Consider the following 22,651-nt stretch of genomic DNA (forward strand, 5'->3'; position numbering starts at 1 on the left):
GAGCGCGAGAGAGAGGGAGAGAGAGCGCGAGAGAGCAAGATAGAGAGAGACAGGGTCACATCACAATGGAGTCAGCTGTCTTAACCGTGGGCAGATACCTTTTTACCTAAGGAACTAGCCTTAATGCACAATTCACATGAACCAATGCCTTTTGAACCTGTTTATTAAGTATACAGAATTAACTAGCACAGGTAACTGTACTTTGCTTGTTATACTCTCTCTCCCTCTCTTACTATGTTCTGTCTTGTTACCGGGTCGAGGGTGACTGTTTTTGGGAGTGGTGTTAGGGTTGGGGTATTCCTGCTGTAAGGTGGCCCCATGGATAAGGCTATTTCTCTACACATGCTGTTGCTTTTCGAGTTGCCATGCACTACGTGACTTTACGTCTTTCTCTCTTTTTCCATTACCCCTCCATCTCCACCCATGTTTTTTTTAATCGGTCCGAGGTCAGTCTTGAGTTGGGCACTCAAAGTGTAGCACCAAACCCAGCACCGAGACCCGCCAGGACCACCTGGGCTCAGGTAAGGGTGTGCTGTGCTCTGTTAAACAGCCAAATGAAGTGTTTATTAGAAGGTCTGAGTGGGTGCAAATGAAAACAGTAGGTTAAAATGAGAGAGTGGTCACTTGCGGACAGGGGGACACCTGCTAAAGGTACACTGCAAAAAAAGATTTTTCAAAGTAGTAATAAAACAAAGATTATTTGAGTCTGTTTTACAAGAAGATACTATTTCAGTTTTTCTGCTTCATGGTGTTACTTGCTGTTCCTTTGTAATTGTGAAATATACTAGCAATTTATAGAAACAATGAAAATTGTTTCTATACCAATTTATTTGAGTGTTTTTCATTGTTTTCAGTGTACAGTCTGGTGTATTTAGTTTATTGAAGTTGAACACTGGGACTATAATTCTGTCTATAGATTAACTTTCTTCAGTGTATTTGTTGTATATAGGCTTCGTAATTAACATATAGATGGTCATATTCTAATAAACAATTTTAGGAAACAGTAGTGTTCTCCATCCACTAGATTTATCATTGCTCAGTTTTTAGCACAAATCCCAAATCCCAACTATTGCGGAATTGAATGAACTTTAACACATTTAAAATAATTGTACATTTCATAGTAAACATTGATAAGATAATCATATTTTTGTTCAGTGAGGAAAACATTTGTGTTTACCATCTATTATTCTGTTGAAGTAGTAGAGAGAGTTTTGAAGCGCCAAGGCTTCACCAAACCCCTCTGATGTGCTCTATCTGCCTCTGTCCATGAGGGACAGAAGAGTCCTTATCACACGATAGAAGTTCAGTCTTCAGCTAATTGTCTGTTTGTGGCTCTTACACACCCTTGTGCTAGTTCAGGATGAGTCTCAGTTTTGAGCCTCTGAAAGACACGAAAACTGAGTTGTGATCTAAACCTCAGTGCTTGTAAACAGAGGCCTTGTTTTTTTTTTTACTTAAATGAAATAGTCAAAGACATACAGAACATCAAAAACTGTATATGTTTTCATAATTCATATTTATGTATGCTATTGCAAATATACTGTAAATATTTTATGAAATCATTTGAAGTAAAATTTACTTGGTAAAGCTCATACTAGTCAAACATAGAGTTTGTTGAAATTCATTTGTTATGTTGTAGTAACACTTTAATAAATGGGAGTAGATGAATGAATGATAACCACTGCCTGTAGCAGGTGTGCAGTTCTTACAGTCTGACTGTGTTATTTTGTTTCTTTGTGTGAATAAGGTTATGTGTGAGTCCTGACAGAGAGAAGACAGTCTCGATGGAAGCAGTATCGTTTGAAGTGGTGAGGAGAGCATCTCAAAGCACATGTAGTTGATGTACAATAGATCATCCATAGATTACATTTATATAAGTCATAAAGTGTACTAAACAGTCTCTCTCTCTCTCTCTCTCTCTTTCTCTGTAGGACAACGACATGTCCTATGAGGACAATGAGTCACCTCTACCATCTCCATTCACTTTGTGAGTAGGCCTTGGCTATCACACACTTAACACACATTGATAGAAAAATGCAAATAAAGTTGTATCTGCTTCACTGTATTTCTCAGCCACAGCTTAAGAATCCTGCCCTAGTCACGTTGTATCAATCAATCAATCAATATATATATATATATATGTATATATATATATATAAGAAGAAATATTTTACACAAAAGAAATTAAGCCTGTTTTAGGACCAGTAATGTTTGTAAAAAAATTTATGATGATTAATATCCCCAAACTGTCATTACCGGCACATCCAGACATTTTGATTATTATTTTATTAGGTTCTTATGGCCTTAATACTCTTTTATGTTTAAAGCAACTGTATGTAAATTTGTGTATTTTTGCAACTTTGATGCCCCCTAAGGGTAAGTGAGTGGAATTTACTGTCGTAAATATAGCACTGTCGTAATTACATTTGTTGCCGCCATAAGGTAATCTTTTCGCGGAATTTCGTGCCCGTTCACCAAACTTACAAACTCCCAGAACAGACATTTGTACGGTGGCCGAGAAGTGCAAGCAAATCACAATTCTGAAAACAAAATAACAAATTACAAACGCAAATGCAAGTCTAAAAAACAAAATAACAATTCAGAAAGCACAACAACAATTCAGAAAACATTATAACAAGTCAGAAAACACAATGACAAAAATTGCCCTTATTATGGAATAAAAATACGGAGTGTATATTTACATTTAGTTAAAAGTTAGCTATAACACATCAGCTCCAGTGGTGCAGATGGATAAGCGTGTGTCGTTGGCATTTGATGCGACCGACCCGGGTTCGATCTCGCCTTTTGCCGAACTTTTTTTTTCTCCCTTTTCAAATCTCGTATCACATTTGGGGGCAGAATGAGAAAGAAAAGTAATTCGCCTTGTTAGAAGTACCATCAGCATGATTTTGAAAACTGATATTTCAAGGTAGCAAAAAAAAAAAAAAAAACAAGAACAAGAAAGAAAAAAAGAAAGAAAAAAACATACCTTACAGTTGTTAGGTAACTGAGCATAAATTACATTGTACATAAAGTACAACACGATGTGTAAATACAATGCAATTTTAATGTTTTCACTTTACAATAATGAGAATACGTTTTTACAAATTATTAAGAATAATTGTCATGAAAATAACCATGCAATGCAATGCAATATTTAATTTTATTTTGGGGTTATGCAGACATGTTTGTTTTAATAAAATTGGATCTACTTTTTATTTAATTACCCGTCAGTTCTTATATTTATTGATTTATATAGTAATTTATTTTTGGGAGAAGCTAATCAGACAGTGCTGTCATCTGAAAATCTCTCAAATAAAATGTGCTATTTACTTAAATCTCTGATTATCATAAGTTATTATTTGATGGACTTTCATATGGAGTGTTGTGGGTATTGATGAATGTTCACAAGCCCAACTGTGCCCTCCTCTGTTTAAATAAATAAATAAAATAGTGAATTACTATTACAGTACTTACAGGACTTCAGACAGTAAAGTTGTAAAATGTCGCACCCTTGTGGCCGACCAGGGCAGTGTGAGGAGGGCTGGACAGAGTGAGGTTTATGTTTTTTGTATCAGGGATGGCTTGAGTCGGTTTGTAAGAGGATGGAGCTCAGTCTGCCCAATGCCCTATGGTGCATAAGATATGGTGAGTGTGTGGAGCTGTGACAGTCAGGTCTGTGCCCTGGTGTGTGTTGTAGTGTGTGCTCTCTGTCGCCCTCTTTAGGACGCCTGCGGGACACAAAGGCAGCTATGAGGAAGAGGAGCAGCATCAGACCTTCACCTTCTCTAGAGACGTAGAGGGTGTGTTTGCCATACACATGCATATATACAAACATAAACCCTGCACCTTACTGATCCACTACTTATTTTTTCCATTTCCCTTCTTCAGCTGCCCGAAATACCAACACCAATGCCATCAAGAGAGGAGATGCAGAGGTGAAACACACAAACACATTAATTCACTGACTCTTATCTTTGACTTCTTTGTAAAAATCTTAATACAAATTCTCATCCACACTAGGCATACGTTGAGCTAAATGAGCTTCGTGGGGATGTGTGGCAGGAAATGGGACGCTGGCTGGGTTATGAGGAGAACTTAAGCCCTGCCACAGGACAATGGAGTCAGTCCCACATTTCCTATCTCACCTTCAAAAGCCTCATTCAACTCCGCAAGGTCATGACCACAGGTGAGACACCAAGTGACACATTTCCTTTGGCCTTTAGACACTTCAAATAAAGTGTAGCGAGAACAGGAATTGCATGATTTTTGGTGCACGCATTAACAGAGGCCCATATCTCAACCAGAGCATGTTAATTCACTGACTGGATCAAGAAAAACACACCAAGCAAATCAAAGCTTCTTCCACAGTTGTTATAATGACATGACACTAACAGACATGATATCACAATAAGAGATTTTTTTTACCCTCTATGGCAGCAGTTCTCAAACATTTTGACTCAACACTGTTCACAACAATATTTGAAGAACCCCCTGCCCAGTTTATTTTAATTTACAGAAATTAGGAGTGTTCATAGATTAAAATAAGTAACTTATAACAACTAGTTTATATGTATAAGCCCTAGTGGGCTCCAGAACACTTGGTTGAGAACCACTGCTCTGTGGTGACCAGTCAACATTCACATTAGTTCTACATGTTCTTTATGGTGACTGTAACCAGGTGCGGTGCTGCTAGATGTTGATGAGAGCAGCTTATCAAGCATTTGTCAGAAGATGGTGGAACAGCTTCTGCTCAAAAAAGAGATCCGGCCCACTGACCGTGACGCTCTTGTAGCTATACTGCAACACAAGCGCAGGTTAGGCTCCTTGTTATCTGTGTTGGTTTGTGTGTTTGTGTGCGTGTGGAGGACAGTTACTTCAGATTCTATTGCTGTATATTGTTGTCCTGACAACTGTTGTTTTTTGTTTGTTTGTTTTTGGTTGGTGTTTTTTTTGGGGGGGGGGTTTCAGAAATCCTCATTATTTGGTATGTGAGTCACAGGGGTCTATATTAATAGCTGAATATGACTATAAACTTTATATGACTCATATACGCAACACAATGCGTAAAAAGACCGTATAAGTCATTATAATCAGTAATTATGTCCCCACTGGATGCAACAAATGCCTCGTTTATAATAGGTTTTATTGGTTTTGTCTCGTTGTGCCGGGACACGTCATCACAGTATGGTAAGGGGTATAACATTTCTGTCACACGCTTGAGGTATTCGGCCAATCACAACGCACTGGATAGCTGGCCAATCAGAGCACACCTCGCTTTTCAGACCGATGAACTTTGTAAAAATCAACGCGTTTCAGAAAGGCGGGGCATAGAGGAGAAACAATAATGTAGATTATGTGGAAAAATAACGTTTTTTTAACCTTAAACCACATAAACACATTGCATTACACCAAATACACAAAATAATGTTCTTTTTAGCAACATCATATGACCCCTTTAACATCCATGGAACTTTTCCATTCCACAAAAGGTTCTTTATAGTGGAAAAAGGTTCTTTAGATTTTTAAAATGCTCTTCAAACTATGAAAAAATATTTGGTGTTTTAAGGACTGTTCACTGAAAGTTTCTTTAAGGAGCCCAAACCCCATTTTTGGTGGAGTATGCCTTTAACATATTTAACCTTCCATCCTTTTCTATGTTTCAGCTGACAAAACAGAGCACATGATGGGGGTCTCTGAGCTGATGGTCTCTACCTGCGTGCAGGGCATAATCTTTTGTCTGTTTGCAGCTCAACCGGTACTTATCATTGGGTTTACCGGTCCATTGATGGTGTTTGAGGAGGCATTCTTTCAGGTGATGCTTTTATTAGTGATAATTGTGATTTAATTAGGTAGATTATCACCACCTATATGACTTTTCTCATCCATCTAAATACATTCATCTTCCCATTCAGTTCTGCAAGTCAAGTGGCTTTGAGTACATCGTGGGCCGTGTCTGGGTGGGCATGTGGTTGATTGTCATTGTGGTGGTGATTGTGGCAGCGGAGGGGAGCTTCCTTGTCCGTTTCATCTCACGCTTCACCCAAGAGATCTTCTCCATCTTGATCTCTCTCATTTTCATCTATGAGACCTTTGCCAAGCTTATCAGGGTATATTCATTTTTCTAAATGGGCACACACTAAATTAGATTAATTCACATCATATAAATTGTCATGAAATCTTCATTTTTTGCTCTATGCTTTGTTCTCTTTCTTTATTCTCCTCAGATTTTCAAAGCGCATCCTTTGGTTTTGAACTACCAACACTTGAATGCTTCTTTGGAAGACCCTTTCCACCCTATCAAAAAGCTTATCAACATCACACAGAATCCTGATGGCAATATTACTGAACATCATGAGATAATAGAGAGGGCCTATCCCAACACTGCCCTGCTGTCCATGTGCCTTATGTTTGGCTGTTTCTTCATTGCATTGTATCTCCGTGGGTTTAAAACTAGCACCTTCCTTCCCGGCCCTGTAAGTTTGCTCAGTTTACCTTTTTTATTTAAAACTCTGATACTGTTTAGCCAAAAATAGGTTTAAAAGTTCAAATAATAATGGAAAACAAAAAGGCTTTTTAGCAATTATACCATCCAGCCAAGCCTTTAAATGTAAATCATGTTACTATTAAAATACTGTACATCTCCAGATCCGTCGAATGATTGGAGATTTTGGTGTCCCCATCGCCATCTTCTTCATGATTGCTGTGGATATCAGCATCAGCGATGCCTACACACAGGTTTGACAAACACTAATCTTTTAAGGTAGTTTGCTATTATAGGTTTTCTCAATTGCTTTGGCCCTAACATTCTCTAAATTGTAAATGCAACTGTCACAACTGTTTTATTAGATTTTGCATGTCTGCAAAAGGTAGTAACTCAAAATATTTAATTCATGCTTCAAAAAGCAATGGCTCCAATTTTTTATTTTTTTTCATTGTGTCATTGAGTGAGCTGTACTGGTCAAAATATGTTGATGTTTTTACCATGGCGGTCAACCTCGGAAATGTTTGTTATATACAAATTTGATTTTTGTTCTAATTTTTTGTTGACACAGTAGGTAAATGTTTACTGGGAAAATCCAATACTGTAGTACACAGAAAAAGAATATGCACATTTGTATGTATACAGCGCATTTTTTTTATATTGCATCTAAATAGAGGGTACGTATTTGCATGTCCATTTGTACACAATTCTTATATCTGAAGTCAAGTACAGCAGTAAAAAAAAAAAATCTCTTTACAGAATGTAACACTACAAGTTGCATGAACTGGTGTGTAGGGCTGTGATGTTCCTACATGTTCAAAAATGGTTGTGATTGTGCTATGTATGACCGTTTCACTGAGAATCAACTCATCAGTTTTGCTCAGCAAGCTATGTGCATTTAGTTATTTGCAAATTGTAGACAGCTGTACTTTCTCTTTTGCACACAACTGCCAAAACTCAATAGAATTTGCTTAAACTAATAAAAATTCAAATCTGGTGTGAACAAGAAATTAATTGTTGAAAGATTTGAACTTATCGCTTTGAGAGAAAAAAAAAATCTTATTAGAGAATTTACCCAGCGTGACAAACTCCCTAGTGAAATAAGCTAATGAAGATAAACATGTTTCATGCATCTGGACCCATAGCATTAATGGATTCAAATAATCTGGGGTTTTGAACATTAGAATGGATAGTTTCATTCATGTGTCTCATGGTAAATGTGTTTTTTAACTTCCTGCTTTAGAAACTGGTGGTGCCAAAGGGGCTGACCGTGTCCAATACATCTGCTAGAGGCTGGATCATCAGCCCATTTGGTGAGAAGAAGCCATTCCCTGTCTGGATGATGTTTGCCTGTGCTATTCCTGCCTTGTTGGTCTTCATCCTTATTTTCCTTGAGTCCCAGATCACTACGTGAGTGTGATATTCAGAATAGAGCACATTTAAATTCACACTGGGTGAAGACACATATGCTAGAAGATCTTCACTATAAAGTCTATTATGCTCACCAACATTAATGTAATCAAAAATACAGTAAAAACAGGAATACTGTAAAATATTACTATAATTTATGATAAAATGAAGATTCATGCAAGGATTTTGGAAGTCAAAATTTTGGTGTAGCTACTGCCTTAACCTCACACCTTTTCCTTACCATCCAGGCTGATCGTGAGTAAGCCTGAGAGAAAAATGGTCAAGGGCTCTGGTTTCCATCTGGACCTACTCCTTTTGGTGTTCTTGGGAGGAGCTGCCTCTATCTTTGGTGCCCCCTGGCTCAGTGCTGCTACAGTGAGATCTGTCACACATGCCAACGCCCTGACTGTCATGACCAAAGGCCCCAGACCTCAGATTGAACGTGTGATAGAACAAAGAGTCAGTGGTATTTTGGTGGCCGTGATGGCTGGTGAGTTCCAAGCCTTTTATCTGATATAATGATGCTTAATAAACACAATTAGATTTTAATTGCCATTAAAAAAATAAAATCAACATAATTATACTTAACAAAATGATATTGACAATACACAGAATAATTAAAAATGATTTACCCACAGGGGTCTCAATTCTCATGGAGCCCATCCTGAAGATGATACCTATGACAGCTCTGTTTGGGATCTTTCTCTATATGGGTATCACTTCACTGAGTGGCATCCAGCTTTGGGACCGTATGCTTCTGCTTATTACACCGAAAAAGCATCACCCACCTGTTCCATTTGTCACCCGGGTAAGATTTAATTACAGACACACATATACGCTATATGGACAAAAGTGTCTCCAGCCACCTTCTCGAATGTCCAGCCCATTCTGTGAGTCCTATGAGCTTCCTTACATGTTAAAGCTGGGCCTGCTTTTCTGAAAATTAGCAGCTTTTCACCAGTGATTCCCAACCAGGGGTACTTTAAGAGGACTTTTTTATTATTTTTATTTATTTATTTATTTTTTCAGAAAATGTAGAAAAACAGAAATTTTCAACTTAAAATGTAGTGTTGTCACTAGGTTCAAATAATCCCATTATTATTATTAATAATATATATATATATACACTGGCCTAGGTATTGTTTCCGGAAGCAGGAGGGCTCGGTGCGGGACTGACTAGCAATCCAATGAAACGCGCACGTCAGCGCACTGATGTTTAACGAATCAGCGCGCTCATTGGAAAAATCATGTTTTCTCCAAATCAAAACGTCTTGATTGGACATCGCAGGTGACGCCCACAAACAGACAAGGTGGGGTTTAATTATTTAACGTGACAAAAAGATGTAGCTGTCAGACTGAAAATACCGAAAAGATGTTTAAAGTACAAAACAGTCCACTCTTTACATCATGCATGCACTTTGGGAGCTCATTTGACTAAATTCAAGAAAACTGCTTTTCTTTTTTCTTAAAAAAACAAATCAAAACGTAAATCACTCTGGGACATATTCAGTCAAATTCACTTCTTTTATTAAAACTTCACGTGATCATCACGAGAGTAGACAAATGCGTTCAAAACAAGCCCGAGAGGCTACATGCGGGTGCAGGATTGAGGGCGCCTCGGCAGCAAGTTTATATCCAAATGGAAGCGAAGCCCAGGCGACCCATCCGTGATGAGAGCCGCGAGCAGGGGAGAGATTGAAAACGCGGATGTCTCTTTGGAAAGAGAAATGAGCGGATCGAGAGAGCTGCGCGCTGACTGGAAGGAGATGGTAAGATTTTTAATGGTTTTGAAAGAAGTCTCCTATACTTAACAAGGTTGCATTTATTTGATCAATAAACATTAAAAACTGTTCTTGTGAAATAATATTACAATTCAAAATCACTGTTTTTAATTTAATATATTTTTTAAAATATCATTTATTTCTGTGAAGACATTTTCAGCCATTTATCACATGAGAAATCAGAAATCATTCTAATATGCTGATTTGACGCTCAATAAATATTTCTTATTATTATCAATGTTGAAAACAGTTGTGCCCACCAGTTCCACACACAAGCAGCGACAGGTAAGATCTAACCAGCGCCTCATCCTACCAACCGTTGGGTAAACAAACCTTGAAGAAAAAAAACAAAACAAGAATCTTAGGATGCAACGAAAAAATTCTAAACATTCCGAGTTTAGATCGTTCGTGGATTTTGTTTTTGTAAAGCCGCCTCGTTGAAATTCGCGTTGACTTGGTGCATGGCACGGTACATTCCGAGGTCGCCTTACCCGAATTTCCCGTCCAGTGACTCGGGGGAAAAACATCCTCCGAAAAACCATCATTATTTGATGCATAGAAAGTTCAAAAGAACATTTGAAATAGAATTTGTAACTTTTAATTTTTCATTAAAATGAACGTTTAAATAAGTTTTGGTCAGTTTAATGCATCTGCTGAATTTCTTTTTTTTTTTAAGAACTGTTGAATGGTATTGCAAGTTTTGTAAATTTGAGAGTCACATGACCTGTGGATGGCATTTTATAATTGACTACAATTACCAAACATCCCATCAGGACTTCATGTATAAATACATTTCCTTAAAATAGATGAAAAAAGTTGTTTTATTGAAGGGAGATACTGTCACAGTATATGCTGTTTACAGGTGAATCATTTAAGTAGGTTATTGATAGTGCTAAATGATTTCAAATATATATATATATATATATATATATATATATGCGGCGCAGTGCTGGCTAACATTCAACCCTCCCCTTGTTCCACCACCAGTTCCACACACAAGCAGCGACAGGTAAGATCTAACCAGCGCCTCATCCTACCAACCGTTGGGTAAACAAACCTTGAAGAAAAAAAACAAAACAAGAATCTTAGGATGCAACGAAAAAATTCTAAACATTCCGAGTTTAGATCGTTCGTGGATTTTGTTTTTGTAAAGCCGCCTCGTTGAAATTCGCGTTGACTTGGTGCAAGGCACGGTACATTCCGAGGTCGCCTTACCCGAATTTCCCGTCCAGTGACTCGGGGGAAAAACATCCTCCGTTATCTACCACAACCTTCGTTTAATTCCCGAATATAACTCCAGAAGCCGCTAACCTTGTTTTTTAAGCGCGATAAGGGCACCTTTGTCGTGTTTGGAGCCCGCGCGGTCGTCTTCATTTCCGAGTCAGGACTCAATGAGGCTTGTGGAGGAAGAAGCAGCCGCCTCTGGTTCGCCATCAGGGAGCTCGGTTATCTCACCGTGTGGGCTCGTTTTCGCTTGCGCCTGCCGTGAAAGCAAAGTTCGCGATCACATTTGACAGTTTTTCGGTTATCTGTGTTTGGGGAGCAAGCAGGGTGAGTTTTGAAGCGTTTGCGCTGTTTTTCCTCTCGGTGGAGGTGAATTAGGCTTGCAGCGCGTATGGAGGGTAGTATGGCGGCTCTAGAACAGTCGACACGCCACTGAGGCGTCCGTTCTCTCGGCTGTTGCGTTTTTCCATTGTGACTTGGGAACTAAAATGACACGTTTATACACCAGATTGATTCCTTTCTACATGAGTGGATGTCGCTTGTCATAACTGTGCTTCAGTCACCGCGTGTTCAGTGAAATTAACCGTATATTTCTTTCATTTTTGTTTTTCAAGCCTTTGAAGACCCTGCTGCCATACGGGCTGCTCACGCCGTGCTTTCACCCCGCATTCCTTGTCACTCGAAAGTCGGGGTAAACAACCAGATTTCTTCACAGTAAGAGGGCATTTTGGACGCCGGCTACAAGTTCTTTTTAACAGCCGATAATGAGGCTTGATTTTAGCCGCATTTTAGGATTATTTTTGACGACTGTTGGTTCAGATTTCACCAGGGCTTTAGGGGGATTCAGTGCTAGTTACAGCCGGATAGCTCCGGTGTAGGTCGGTTTAACACGGTAACATTTTATTTCAATAAACTTATTTTTTAGATATTTCTAAGCTATCATTTGTAGCTCTTAACACGTGTGGACACAATGTTGTTGAGTTTATAATTAAGCTGGGTAACTTAAATCAGAAAACTGTTTTAAACGTTAAACAGCACCAATTATGTAATTTAATGAGGTTTTGATATGGAAAACGTTAAGCTTAAACAATGGTTTAATAGACCCTTATAAATACTTAAACACTTTGACGTGTTTTGGTCTAAATTTAGAGCCCCGTTACAAAGCTTTTGTTCATAAATGCGATTAAAATCCACAAGAGTTTTTTCTGAGCATTTCTATCGTAGTAACGCTCTATTCTGCCCAAACGGGGTCTGATTATCATGCCATCCACTTTTTTTTTGAAACATTTCATGGTGGTGAAAATGCCCTTCAGCCGGGCTCTATTTTAAAGCTGGACTCGGCTGGCTCGCGCGCCGCCATTACACATTCAGCGCAGCGGCGACGCCTCGCCCTGGAAAAAGCCATTTTGTGACTAATTCAGTCGGCGCACACGTTTGTTAAACGACATCAGATTATGACTAGCTCTTCATGTTCAAGCATTTTTAAAACAGTCGCTATGAATCAAAGGGGGCGACCCAGAACGCGCCCGTGGCGGAAGCGGAGACCCGCGCCCCGTTGGTTTGGAGGCAGACTCTGGTGCTGCATGCTGTAGCAGTCACTCATCATGATCCCTGGCTGTGTTTCCCCCTCTCAACGCAGACCGAAAGCAGATCCAGATCCGTGGTCAGCTGGTCCGTCTACAGGCAGCTGCCTGCCTATCGCCCAAAACGCTCCTTCCTCCTCCTGTAGTACCTCCCAGTATCCGCTCATCCGCCGACAATATACTCCAATTTCGAGCGACTTCACGAAACGCTCGCCTCGCAAGAGCGCGCCGAGTGCAGGAGAAGCCGTTTCAAGTCTTAGTTCTGTAGACAAAATGGAAGATTAGACGGATTGGCTGCTCTTGCTGGTGTCGACTGCAGAGTTATTTGAGATTTTGAAACCGTCACAAGCAATGGGCTCTGTCTCACGATGGAGCGTAAACGCTTAGGGGCGGTGTAATGAACATCAACCATTATGTGTCGGGCTGGATTTTAATTCCACTCTTCAGGCAGCAATTCCTGTTTTCGAGACATTAGCCTACAAAACACCTACACGGTACTCATTAAACTTTTAAGAAAGAAAAAAAAGGATTTTTCACAACATAAACACGAATATTCATTTTTGAAAAATATAATTGCTATTTTTATTTAAAACTATTGATAATAAACCAGAAACTGTCTTGCATCTTTTTTGGCGTTGTGTTCATACAAGAAAACTTTGGCAAGACATTTGCCAGTTCATTGTGAACTTCATGCATAATGACTTTGATCTTTACTTTAAAGATATTTTGTTTGGATTTTTCACTTTTGAGAAGCAATATGAAAATGTTTTCTTTCTTTGCAACCTGATTATTTTGCTTGCAAAATATCTTATTCACAAATGCAAGATTATGAAAGTTACCCCCTATTTTTCTCACTTTCTAGAACATTAAGATCTATATTAAATCCTTGTCTACCTCCTGTAACAAAAAGCCAACTAAAACTTTGAATGTATGCTCACTTTTTAGTGTTTTTGTATAATTTTTGTAAAAAAAAAAAAAAAATTTTTGTAGGAAAGATTGTTGTGTTTATTATGTGATCTGTTAATTATTTTCCATTTATTTACATATTTATACATTTTTAATGTAATTGTTTTTTTTTTGTCATTTTATTATTATTATTATTTCCTCTCTTCTTTCCTTGGCTTATGTTTTTTCACTTTTGTATTCCCCAAGCAAGTGTTCAATAATAATAAAAAAAACTATTGATAATAAACTATAGTGTTAAAGCCATCGAAGTATGAGTTTCAACCTCGTATTACCTCAACGTTTGTAATCCTCAACATAATTCATTTCATTTTCTCTAGAGTGATTCCAGACAATGAATGGAGAAATGGACTCCTCTGCTAAAGAACCCGGTAAGAAACATGAATCGTTTAGATCAGGGGTTCTCAATTGTTTATGAATATTATTATACATATTTTTTTTGCCATGAACGGTAATGGCTATAGCTTTAATAGGAAAATAGTAAAAGAGAATTTTGGTTTCTAAATGTCTGTTGAATTGATGGTTCAAACAGTAGAGCATTGCCAAGATCATTGGTTTGATTCCCAGGGAATGCATTGTCTGATAAAATGTATACCTTGCATTCAAAGTAAGTTGCTTTGAATAAGTATACTCATGACAATAACTGCCTTGCAAAACAAATTGCTCTCGGCATGAACCATGTTTCCCACTGCATGTGAACCTGTATTTGAACTTTGTGTGTAGTACAAATGTGTAAGCTTTTCTTGTTTGCATGAAGATGTGTTTACTGGTTCTCAGAGATTATTTTTGCCTTATGTTTTATTACAGTTTGGGTGCAGGATGACCTGTTGAAGCTGTTGGATGCCATAAAGGTGAACCTACCAGAAAAAGATCTGACCAAGTACAAGACGTCCGAGTCCCATTTGGACTGGGAGAAAGTGGCTTTCAACTCATACTCTGGGGAGATGTGCAAACAGAAATGGAAGGAAGTGTCACGTGAGGTACGCTAGTCAGTAACCAGTGGTTTTCAATTGTATGTTGTAATAATGACTAGAAAAACATGCATCAAAAATGTGTTAGTTGTTGATCAATAGATACTAGTATTTGAAAAAAACCTTTGTATGTGACAAGCTATAGGACAATGATTATGCAGTTGTCACATTAAAATTCCTGTTCCTCACTCAGATACGCAAATTCCGCACCCTTACTGAGCTGATCGTGGATGCGCAGGACTACGTCAAAAATCCATACAAAGGAAAGAAGCTGAAGGTAGACAATCTTAATGGCTCAGTGCTGAAAACTTGGAATAAGAATTGCAGTGTTTTCCCTGTGTCGGTTGCAATGGTAGCAAATACTAACTTTTGTGTATTTGTCCTCTCTGCAGAAGCACCCAGACTTCCCCAAAAAGCCGTTGACACCGTATTTCCGTTTCTTTATGGAGAAACGTGCCAAGTATGCTAAATTACATCCAGAGATGAGCAACCTAGATCTCACAAAAATCCTGTCCAAAAAATACAAGGAGCTCCCAGACCGTAAAAAAGTGAGTGCAATAAAATTAAAACGAAACATCACTAAATCATAGTCTGTACAATTTTTCAAGAACCACTATAAAAGAGGAATTGATGTGGATTTTTAGGCAAATGGGAAATTGAAATTATGGAGATACTGTAATGGTATATTAACTAAAGGTTTAGGATTCATCTGGTGTTTAGTGGATTTCAAATCTGTGGCTGCTCTTTAGTCCCGTTGAAAAGAAGCAAATATTTTCTGTTTGGTCTGGATCACCTATTGTTTTTGAGTTATACCTTTCTAGATCGGTCAACAAATCAGGCATTGTTTTGACTGACCTGTTTGTTATGACTGAACCTTTTGTCAACAGGAGAAATATGTGAAAGACTTTCTCAGAGAAAAGGAGACTTTCATGCTCAGCATGATGAAGTTCAAGTAAGAGACTTACTGACACTTTACCATCACATTTACATTTTTAAATCATGGCTTTTCTCAAAGAGTTTGTGTTTCTTAATAGGCAAGATCATCCCGACCTTCTTGAGAACGTTAACAAGAAGTCCAATGTTCCAGAGAAGCCCAAGACGCCCCAGCAACTGTGGTACTGCCATGAGAAGAAGGCCTTTCTCAAAGCACGTCCAGATGTGAGCTCTACACACACTCGCACTCATAAAGAATTTGAAGCTGGCTTCTTCATGCACTTGAAAAACACTTTTGTTTTTACCTCTCAAGGCGACTACCAAAGACATCAAGGACAGTCTTGGCAAGCAGTGGCCACAGCTCTCAGACAAGAAGAGGTTGAAGTGGATCACAAAGTCTTTGGAGCAGCAGAAATTGTATGAGGTAAAGACGTTTGCATGTTATATGGCATATTTGCCAGCAGTAGTGGGCTTCTTTGTAACGTTTGATCTTTCCCATCCTTGTTTAGGAAAAGATGCGCGAGTTTATCCAGCAGCACCCAGAGATGAACATGACGGAGGGGAACATCGTCAAATCCACTCTGACCAAAGCAGAGAGACAGCTCAAGGACAAGTTTGATGGGCGGCCAGACAAACCGCCTTCGTAAGTTTACCTGATAATAAGTTTTGTTTTCTTTATGGAAAATATGATTTCTTTTTTGGGGGGTGAAATATGGCCTGGAAATGTTCATGTTTGTTTTCTTTCTATCTTTCTTGTCAGTATTAGTTTAGTATAATTTATCTATTATAATATTTATTTATATATTTTTATATTTAAGCATTAGTATTATTTTTGTGCTTTAGTCATTTTTATTTGGTTTCTTTTTATTTTTAAATTTAGATTTAATTTATTTCAGTTTTAGTAATTTTTGCTTGTTTTATTCAATTTATTTCAATTGCCAAAAGTGATTTTTAATAGTTTTAGTAACGATAGCGCTGTTTTTTGTATGAGTTTCTGTACGGTAAGTTTAAAGTGACGTTTTTCATCATCTCTCATTTTGTCTTTCTTTCAGTAATGGTTATTCTATGTTCTGTGCTGAGCTGATGTCCAGTATGAAAGACGTTCCCAGTACAGAGCGTATGGTCATGTGCAGCCAGCGCTGGAAACTCCTCACACAGAGCGAGAAAGAAGCCTACCAAAAGCGCTGTGAGCAGGTTTGTAACACATTTATGCAGATTGCTTTTATTTTGCATGCTTCCTTCTGTTTGTAAACAGTTCAGCCACCCATTAATAATGCCATGGATACATATGAAAGTTTGTCTATCTCTTTCATAATTTATTTTATTTCTTCTCTACACAGAAAAAGAAAGAATATGAAGTTGAGATGAATCGCTACTTATTAGTAAGTATACCTTTTTGACAACAGGCACTCAGCTTTCTGTGTATTGTTTGCGCCATTTTCTGTTCGGTTTGCATTTTAAACATGTTGTCTGTGAATCCCAGAGTATCTCCGAGGAGGAACAGCACCGAATACTGTCAGAACAGAAGATGGGCAGCTTTAAAAAGGGAGGTGGAGGCAGTAGTCCCGCTTCCAAAAAGAAGAACTCAAAAGCAAAGGTCAGTTCACCTGTCAGTCATTTTTGAGTAACTTAAAGGATTGGTATTTAAATGAGCTTACAGTAACTACAAATTCACATCTTTATTTCCCTTCCATTCTTTCTTTTCTTCCCTCTTTGTTATCCCAACAGTCCAGTACAGAGAAGCCCAAGCCTCCTGTGTCTGCAATGTTTATTTTCTCTGAGGAGAAGCGTCCAAAACTTCAACAGGAAAGGTCTGATCTTTCTGACATGGAGCTCACCAGACTACTGGCCCGCATGTGGAACGAGCTTTCTGACAAGAAGAAGGTGATCATGACACTTTAGTGCCCCAGAGATGTTAAGATCCTTCCATTTATTTATTAGCCAACTAAATTGTTTTTTAACTTTAACATGTAATCTTTCTTGTAGGAGAAGTATAAAAACCTGGAGATGACGCTGAAGGCAGAGTCTGAAAAACAGAGCAAAGACGACAAAGGGAAACTACCAGAAACGCCCAAAACAGCTCAGGAAATCTGGCAACAAAGCGTCATTGGCGACTATCTTGCCCGATTCAAGGTATGGAATCAGAATTGCAAGTAATTCAGTGGATAATTTTCTTACATTACTGTACAAGAGTTTGGGTCAGTTTAATTTTTTATTCATGTTTGTGACTAGAAGTTTCTTGTTCTCATCAAGGCAGCATTTATTTGGTCACAAATACAATAAAAATAAAAAAACAGTCATATGAACCGCATTTATTTGAAATTTGTCAATTGTCTGTCACTGTTTTCAAAAACTGAATAGACAACATGAAGCAGTCATTAATAGCTGTTCAGATAAGTATACATCTTCCAGTTGACTCTTTTCTTTACACCAGTATATGCTGTTATACCAGCTAGTGGTTCAACGGATCACAAAACTCACAGTTCGGAACTTATTACGGTTTTTGAGTCACGGATCAGAACGTTTTTCGGATCAGCAAGAAAAGAAAATATTTAAATATAACTTTTCTTTCCATTTATTACTTAAAGCTAAGTACTTCTTCGATACCACAGCAAAAACTACTAGCCTAACTGAGAAAGATCAAACATGATTAAAGTCAAGTGAACAACCAGTAAAAAAATAAGAACAAATTACAAGCATAGGTAAATACATCAGAACGTTACAAATAAAATAAAGTCGGTAGTATTCAGGAATGTAACAGAAATGTAATAATTAAGAGTAAAATAAAAAGCTGTGTTTTGTTGTTTGATTAGCATTAATGACAGCAGCAGGCATTTATAGACTGCTGTCCCTTTAAAGGAGACATATTATGCCCCTTTTTACAATATGTAATATAAGTCTCTGTTGTCCCCAGAATGTGTCTGTGAAGTTTCAGCTCGAAATACTCCACAGCTCATTTATTATATCATTTTGAAAATGCCTATTTTGAGTGGAAGGCTAACCAAAACAAAGTTACTGGGTTAATCTTTTTCACTTTTCCTTGGTTGGTAGATGCACCGGGGGCCTGATTATAGCATTTAAAACCTGGAAAAGTCAGATTTTCATGATATGTCACCTTTAAGACCTGATGCATGGATCCAATATTATAAATGATACTCATCCGATTTGTTCAACCCCTACGACCAGCCCTATCTGATAATAATTTACTGTGTTTTCTCCACTGATCTCTCCCTCTTCTATGCTTTCTCAGAATGATCGAGGGAAAGCTCAAAAAGCCATGGAGGCCACCTGGAACACCATGGAGAAGAAAGAGAAGATCATGTGGATCAAGAAGGCTGCAGAGGACCAGAAGAGATATGAAGTGAGTCCAGACAAATCCAGACATTTTGTGGCATTAATGTCCGACTGCCTTTAGTAAAGTAGCTGATCATATGTCTACTGCCTGCGGGGGTTCTTGTGCAGAGAGAGCTGAGTGAGATGCGATCGCCTGCCCCAGTCATCATCCCTGGGAAGAAAATGAAATTTGATGGGGAACCTAAGAAACCACCCTCGTAAGTTTGTTCTTGTTTGTGTGTGTGTGTGTGTTTGTTTGTTTGTGTGTGTGTGTGTTTGTTGGTTTATCTACAATTATTACACCTCTACAAGGAAAAAGCTGTTGGTGTGTTTGAGGCAACTCGCTTGTCTTACCTTCCCACTCTTTCTGTTCATGCACTCTTCACCTGTGACTTCAGGAATGGTTATCAGAAGTTCTCTCAGGAGATGCTGTCAAACGGCGAGCTGAATCATCTGCCCATGAAAGAGCGCATGGGTGAAATCGGAGGCCGCTGGCAGCGGCTCCCTCAGAAAGAGAAGGACCGTTACAAAAGGCTGGCAGAAGAGAAACAGAGGCAGTACAAAGTGCTGCTTGAGAAGTGGCTTGCGGTATATATCTTTACTGTTATTTAATCTGTTCAACACTTGCGCAAATAGCTTATTCTAATATATTACAATAGTAATAAATACTTCTTTTTTTTTTTTTACTTCACAGAGTTTATCATCACAAGAGAAAGCTACATATAAAGAATATAATTCTCTGGTGAGTCATAAATTTGGGTCTACTCAGTATTGAAGTCTAATCAAAAGAGTACTCGGTGCTCTTGTCAAAATAGACTTGAATTATATACCATAAAGTTTTTTAAATGTTTCTCAAATCACATTTTTTATTTATTTTTTTAAATGGTGATGTTTAATAATTTAAAAACATTAAATAATTAAATATTTAATTTCAATATATTAGTTTTTTTTGTAACACTTTCTGCCTGCCGTTCTGCCTGTTTAATGTTTTTTCTTAAACTTTTCTGCAGAAACGGAGGAGCACATCAAAACCAGGTGCCACTGCTGCTAAAGTGAAACCCAAGGCCAAACAATCGGTGAGTTTGATCATACATAGTCTTAAATCATTTAGCGTTTATTAGCCTCTATGTACATTTTTAGCACAATGTACTGATTGATTGTTCTGTATCAATTGTGACCTTGTCCAAAGGATGAGGAAGAGGAGGATGATGATGACGATGATGATGATGATGAAGATGACGATGACGAAGAGAAGGAATCTGATGACGGATCATCCTCTGATGACAGTGATGATGACGACGATGACGAAGATGATGTATGATTTATAGCATGTTGTTCACATTTTTTCCACACATATTTTAAAACTTTCTTGCTGATGTAGGATCAGCCTTTGATTTTGCAATATTGATTTTGATTAGCAATACGGAGTGCAGCAGTCGGGTTCCAGAAAAGTCCTGTTCGTTTTCTCCATAGGGGATTTCATTTTTAATGACAACTGATAAACCTAATCAGACCTCGAATGAAATGAATGAAAAATAATCTTTCCGAATTCACTTCCAGAATGAAGACGTAGAAGATGAAGAGGTTGAGGATAAAGAGAATAAGTCAGAAAGCAGCAGCAGCGCTTCCAGCTCTGACGATTCCTCGGGTTCAGACTCCGATTGAGCCGGAGCCGAGTCAGGCTGAGCCCACAGACTGCCAGAAATGCTGTGAACTGAGCCATGAGCCGGGGGTCTGAGCCTGCTCTGCACTGCGCTCTTCTCACCACAGGAGGGGGCTCACCCCGCTGTCACACATCTGCGCCACCTCTCACACACTCTTTCCTTTGCTTCTCTTCTCTTCTATTCTCCCCTGCACTTCTGCTTTTATTTTTTCCCTCCCTCCCTCGATGAATCCGCTTGTCAGGTTTTAAGGCATTTTAGGCAACGTGTATGAGGATGTATAGTCTAAATTCCTCCCAACACCGAAAAGGGTGCAGTGCTCTGCTATTGGCTTGTAGTAGTCAATGAGGCGTTATTAGGACCTCCTGTGTTTATACGTTAAATGTTGGAGGACACAGAGAGCACCATGTTCCATTTTCTTTTCCGTAAATGAGCCAAAGAGTCTCTTAGTTTCACAGATTATTTCGGGAGGTACAGGGGACCAAATAACTGCACTCTGAAGAATGTTTGCTTTCTTTTCTTCTGTCTGTGCCTCTCCTGTTCTTCCTAGTAGCATTGTTCCTCTCCCTTTCCTGCTCCCTCCATTTTTGCTTTGGTGTTTGTTTTTGCTTCTTCGGTTCAAAACAAATGTGGTATTTTCAGGAACAATGAAGCCATTTTGAATGTGGCCGCATGGACCCCGTTGGTCTCGCACGCGGTTCTTGTTCACCAGGCATTTGTGCGCTGCCCTTACCTGCACCTGACGAGGGGTTAAAGGTGAAAATGGACTATTTATTTTTGTCCTGTTGTAGGAATGCTGCCTGTAGCTGTTTCGCCACAGCTGATGGGTTTGAGTTCACTGTTCATTCAGATAATAAAACCGACTGATGTTACATAATGAGGACTAGTTTATCAGTTAATTGTTTGGCAGCCCAAGCAAAGTTCTTGCAGAAGTATGCTCGTTTTGTTTTGTTTTTTGTGGATGGGGCACCAACATGTTTTTCTTCTGTTTGTTAATAATAGTTATGTATTTTTTGAAGCTGACTTTTTGTTCCTCTTTCCAACCACTGTTTTATTTGGTGCTCCAAAGAACTGTTTTTCTTTTGAAAATGATATGTTTTAAATATGATGGATGTGAGTTACCCCACAATTCAGTGCACTTATGATGGAATCGCTAGCTCACAAACCTAGTGTTTTTTCAGTATTCCTCTTTCTGCGTTTCACTCATTAGCCCATAATGTCTACCACTTCACAGGTCTTTCACGCACCAGCTCAAGGAATGTAATGGAGATGTTTTATTTAAGAGAGGGGTACCGTTATTTGTTATGTGTTTATGTATATATGAACCGTTTTGAGGGTGACTGGTATATTCTCTCATTCCAATGCCCTGGCCTGAAATGGCAACTAAATTTAGTTAAACCCACAACCCAGCTTCCTCCGCAGAGCTACCAACTTTTACTCCGTTTTTTAATGCAGTCCTCAACTTAATAGGGGCACTGTAAGTGATTTTTCCCTCTATCAAAACTTTGAACCTTGATCGTTTGCATGTAAAGACAAGCAAATAATTTGGGGGGGGGGATTGCTGTCAAAACAGATCTGGATGCTGTAATTTCTGTACCAGACATGTGACCTTTATTCTAGGCATCCAAATAATCAAGGTCTGTATCATGCAAAAATGTGTGTTCTTGGCTCAGTTTGAAAAATATAATTTGGTTATAGATGTTTTGAATGATGGGCCGGGATAAGAAACCCAGTGGACCTTTCAAGATTTGTTGATATTTTATAGGATTTTGAGACTTTCAAATAGATTTGGGTTTGGTTCAGTGCTGTTGTAAGGTATTTGTACATATAGCTTTCTTTTATTTTCCTTTGTAATGAGTGAACATTATTGCGTTTGTATTTTCAATTGGCTAAGCATTAAGCAATATGCTGCTGTAGCCAAAATGAGTTTGTTCGTCAATTGGGGACATGTTTTTAATTTGGTAAGTTTTAGTTTTTTACCCCTTCCCATGTTTGTTTGTTTATTTGTAGAAATGGCAAAAAAGAGAAAAAGCTTACATTTGTATTACAGGTTTGAAACATTTGGACGTTTTCTATAGCAAGAGATGTGATATCCCTGCGATTTACAATTTGAGCAAATAAATAAACCTTCTCTTAAACAGTTGTTGTGTTTGTCTTTGTGTTCTTATATATATATATATATATATATATGCTAATAATTTCATTTATTAGCATTTAAATACTTATATAATTGCTATGTTGATGTGACTGACTCGCCATATGTTTATCTGTGTGTGTGTGTGTATATATATGTATATCTCAGTGTGCG

The 22,651-nt window shown here is 38.3% G+C and overlaps 2 protein-coding genes across 6 annotated transcripts; both read left to right on the forward strand.

Moving 5' to 3' along the window:
- The first annotated feature begins 1,784 nt into the window (after positions 1-1,784).
- On the forward strand, positions 1,785-8,834 carry LOC107708549 (band 3 anion exchange protein-like). The gene is made up of 14 exons (XM_016512810.1): positions 1,785-1,808; positions 1,932-1,987; positions 3,727-3,803; positions 3,892-3,938; positions 4,024-4,189; positions 4,682-4,842; positions 5,648-5,815; positions 5,916-6,110; positions 6,228-6,476; positions 6,649-6,738; positions 7,728-7,894; positions 8,143-8,384; positions 8,533-8,702; positions 8,817-8,834. The coding sequence occupies exons 1-14, from the start codon at positions 1,785-1,787 to the stop codon at positions 8,832-8,834; spliced, it is 1,830 nt and encodes a 609-aa protein (XP_016368296.1).
- A 1,100-nt stretch (positions 8,835-9,934) lies between these two features.
- Positions 9,935-22,468, forward strand: LOC107708555 (nucleolar transcription factor 1-like). Of its 5 annotated transcripts, none has more exons than XM_016512819.1 (22): positions 9,944-9,960; positions 11,514-12,976; positions 13,766-13,816; positions 14,253-14,425; positions 14,610-14,693; positions 14,809-14,964; positions 15,304-15,368; positions 15,451-15,574; positions 15,663-15,773; positions 15,859-15,992; positions 16,402-16,543; positions 16,690-16,731; positions 16,833-16,946; positions 17,078-17,233; positions 17,336-17,482; positions 18,600-18,710; positions 18,812-18,900; positions 19,081-19,270; positions 19,377-19,424; positions 19,693-19,758; positions 19,872-19,997; positions 20,243-22,468. In XM_016512819.1, the coding sequence occupies exons 3-22, from the start codon at positions 13,780-13,782 to the stop codon at positions 20,345-20,347; spliced, it is 2,220 nt and encodes a 739-aa protein (XP_016368305.1). In that variant the 5' UTR covers positions 9,944-9,960; positions 11,514-12,976; positions 13,766-13,779; the 3' UTR covers positions 20,348-22,468. The 5 variants fall into 5 exon arrangements, with proteins under 5 accessions (XP_016368307.1, XP_016368305.1, XP_016368306.1 ...); XM_016512817.1 differs by lacking the exon at positions 9,944-9,960 and adding an exon at positions 10,615-10,684; XM_016512821.1 differs by lacking the exon at positions 11,514-12,976 and having other exon boundaries at positions 9,935-9,960.
- Positions 22,469-22,651: the final 183 nt, after the last annotated feature.

Source organism: Sinocyclocheilus rhinocerous, unplaced genomic scaffold (assembly GCF_001515625.1).
Source record: "Sinocyclocheilus rhinocerous isolate Xijiao unplaced genomic scaffold, SAMN03320098_v1.1 scaffold1618, whole genome shotgun sequence".
NCBI classification, from domain to species: Eukaryota; Metazoa; Chordata; class Actinopteri; order Cypriniformes; family Cyprinidae; genus Sinocyclocheilus; species Sinocyclocheilus rhinocerous.

Coding starts and splice junctions, on each gene's coding strand:
- LOC107708549 (XM_016512810.1), top strand. CDS start 1,785: ATGGAAGCAGTATCGTTTGAAGTG. Junction 4,843..5,647: donor GCTCCTTGTTATCTGTGTTG/GTTTGTGTGTTT, acceptor ATTTAACCTTCC/ATCCTTTTCTATGTTTCAGC. Junction 8,385..8,532: donor TTTGGTGGCCGTGATGGCTG/GTGAGTTCCAAG, acceptor ATTTACCCACAG/GGGTCTCAATTCTCATGGAG.
- LOC107708555 (XM_016512821.1), top strand. CDS start 13,780: ATGAATGGAGAAATGGACTCCTCTGCTAAAGAACCCG. Junction 14,694..14,808: donor ACAAAGGAAAGAAGCTGAAG/GTAGACAATCTT, acceptor TCCTCTCTGCAG/AAGCACCCAGACTTCCCCAA. Junction 19,425..19,692: donor ATAAAGAATATAATTCTCTG/GTGAGTCATAAA, acceptor ACTTTTCTGCAG/AAACGGAGGAGCACATCAAA.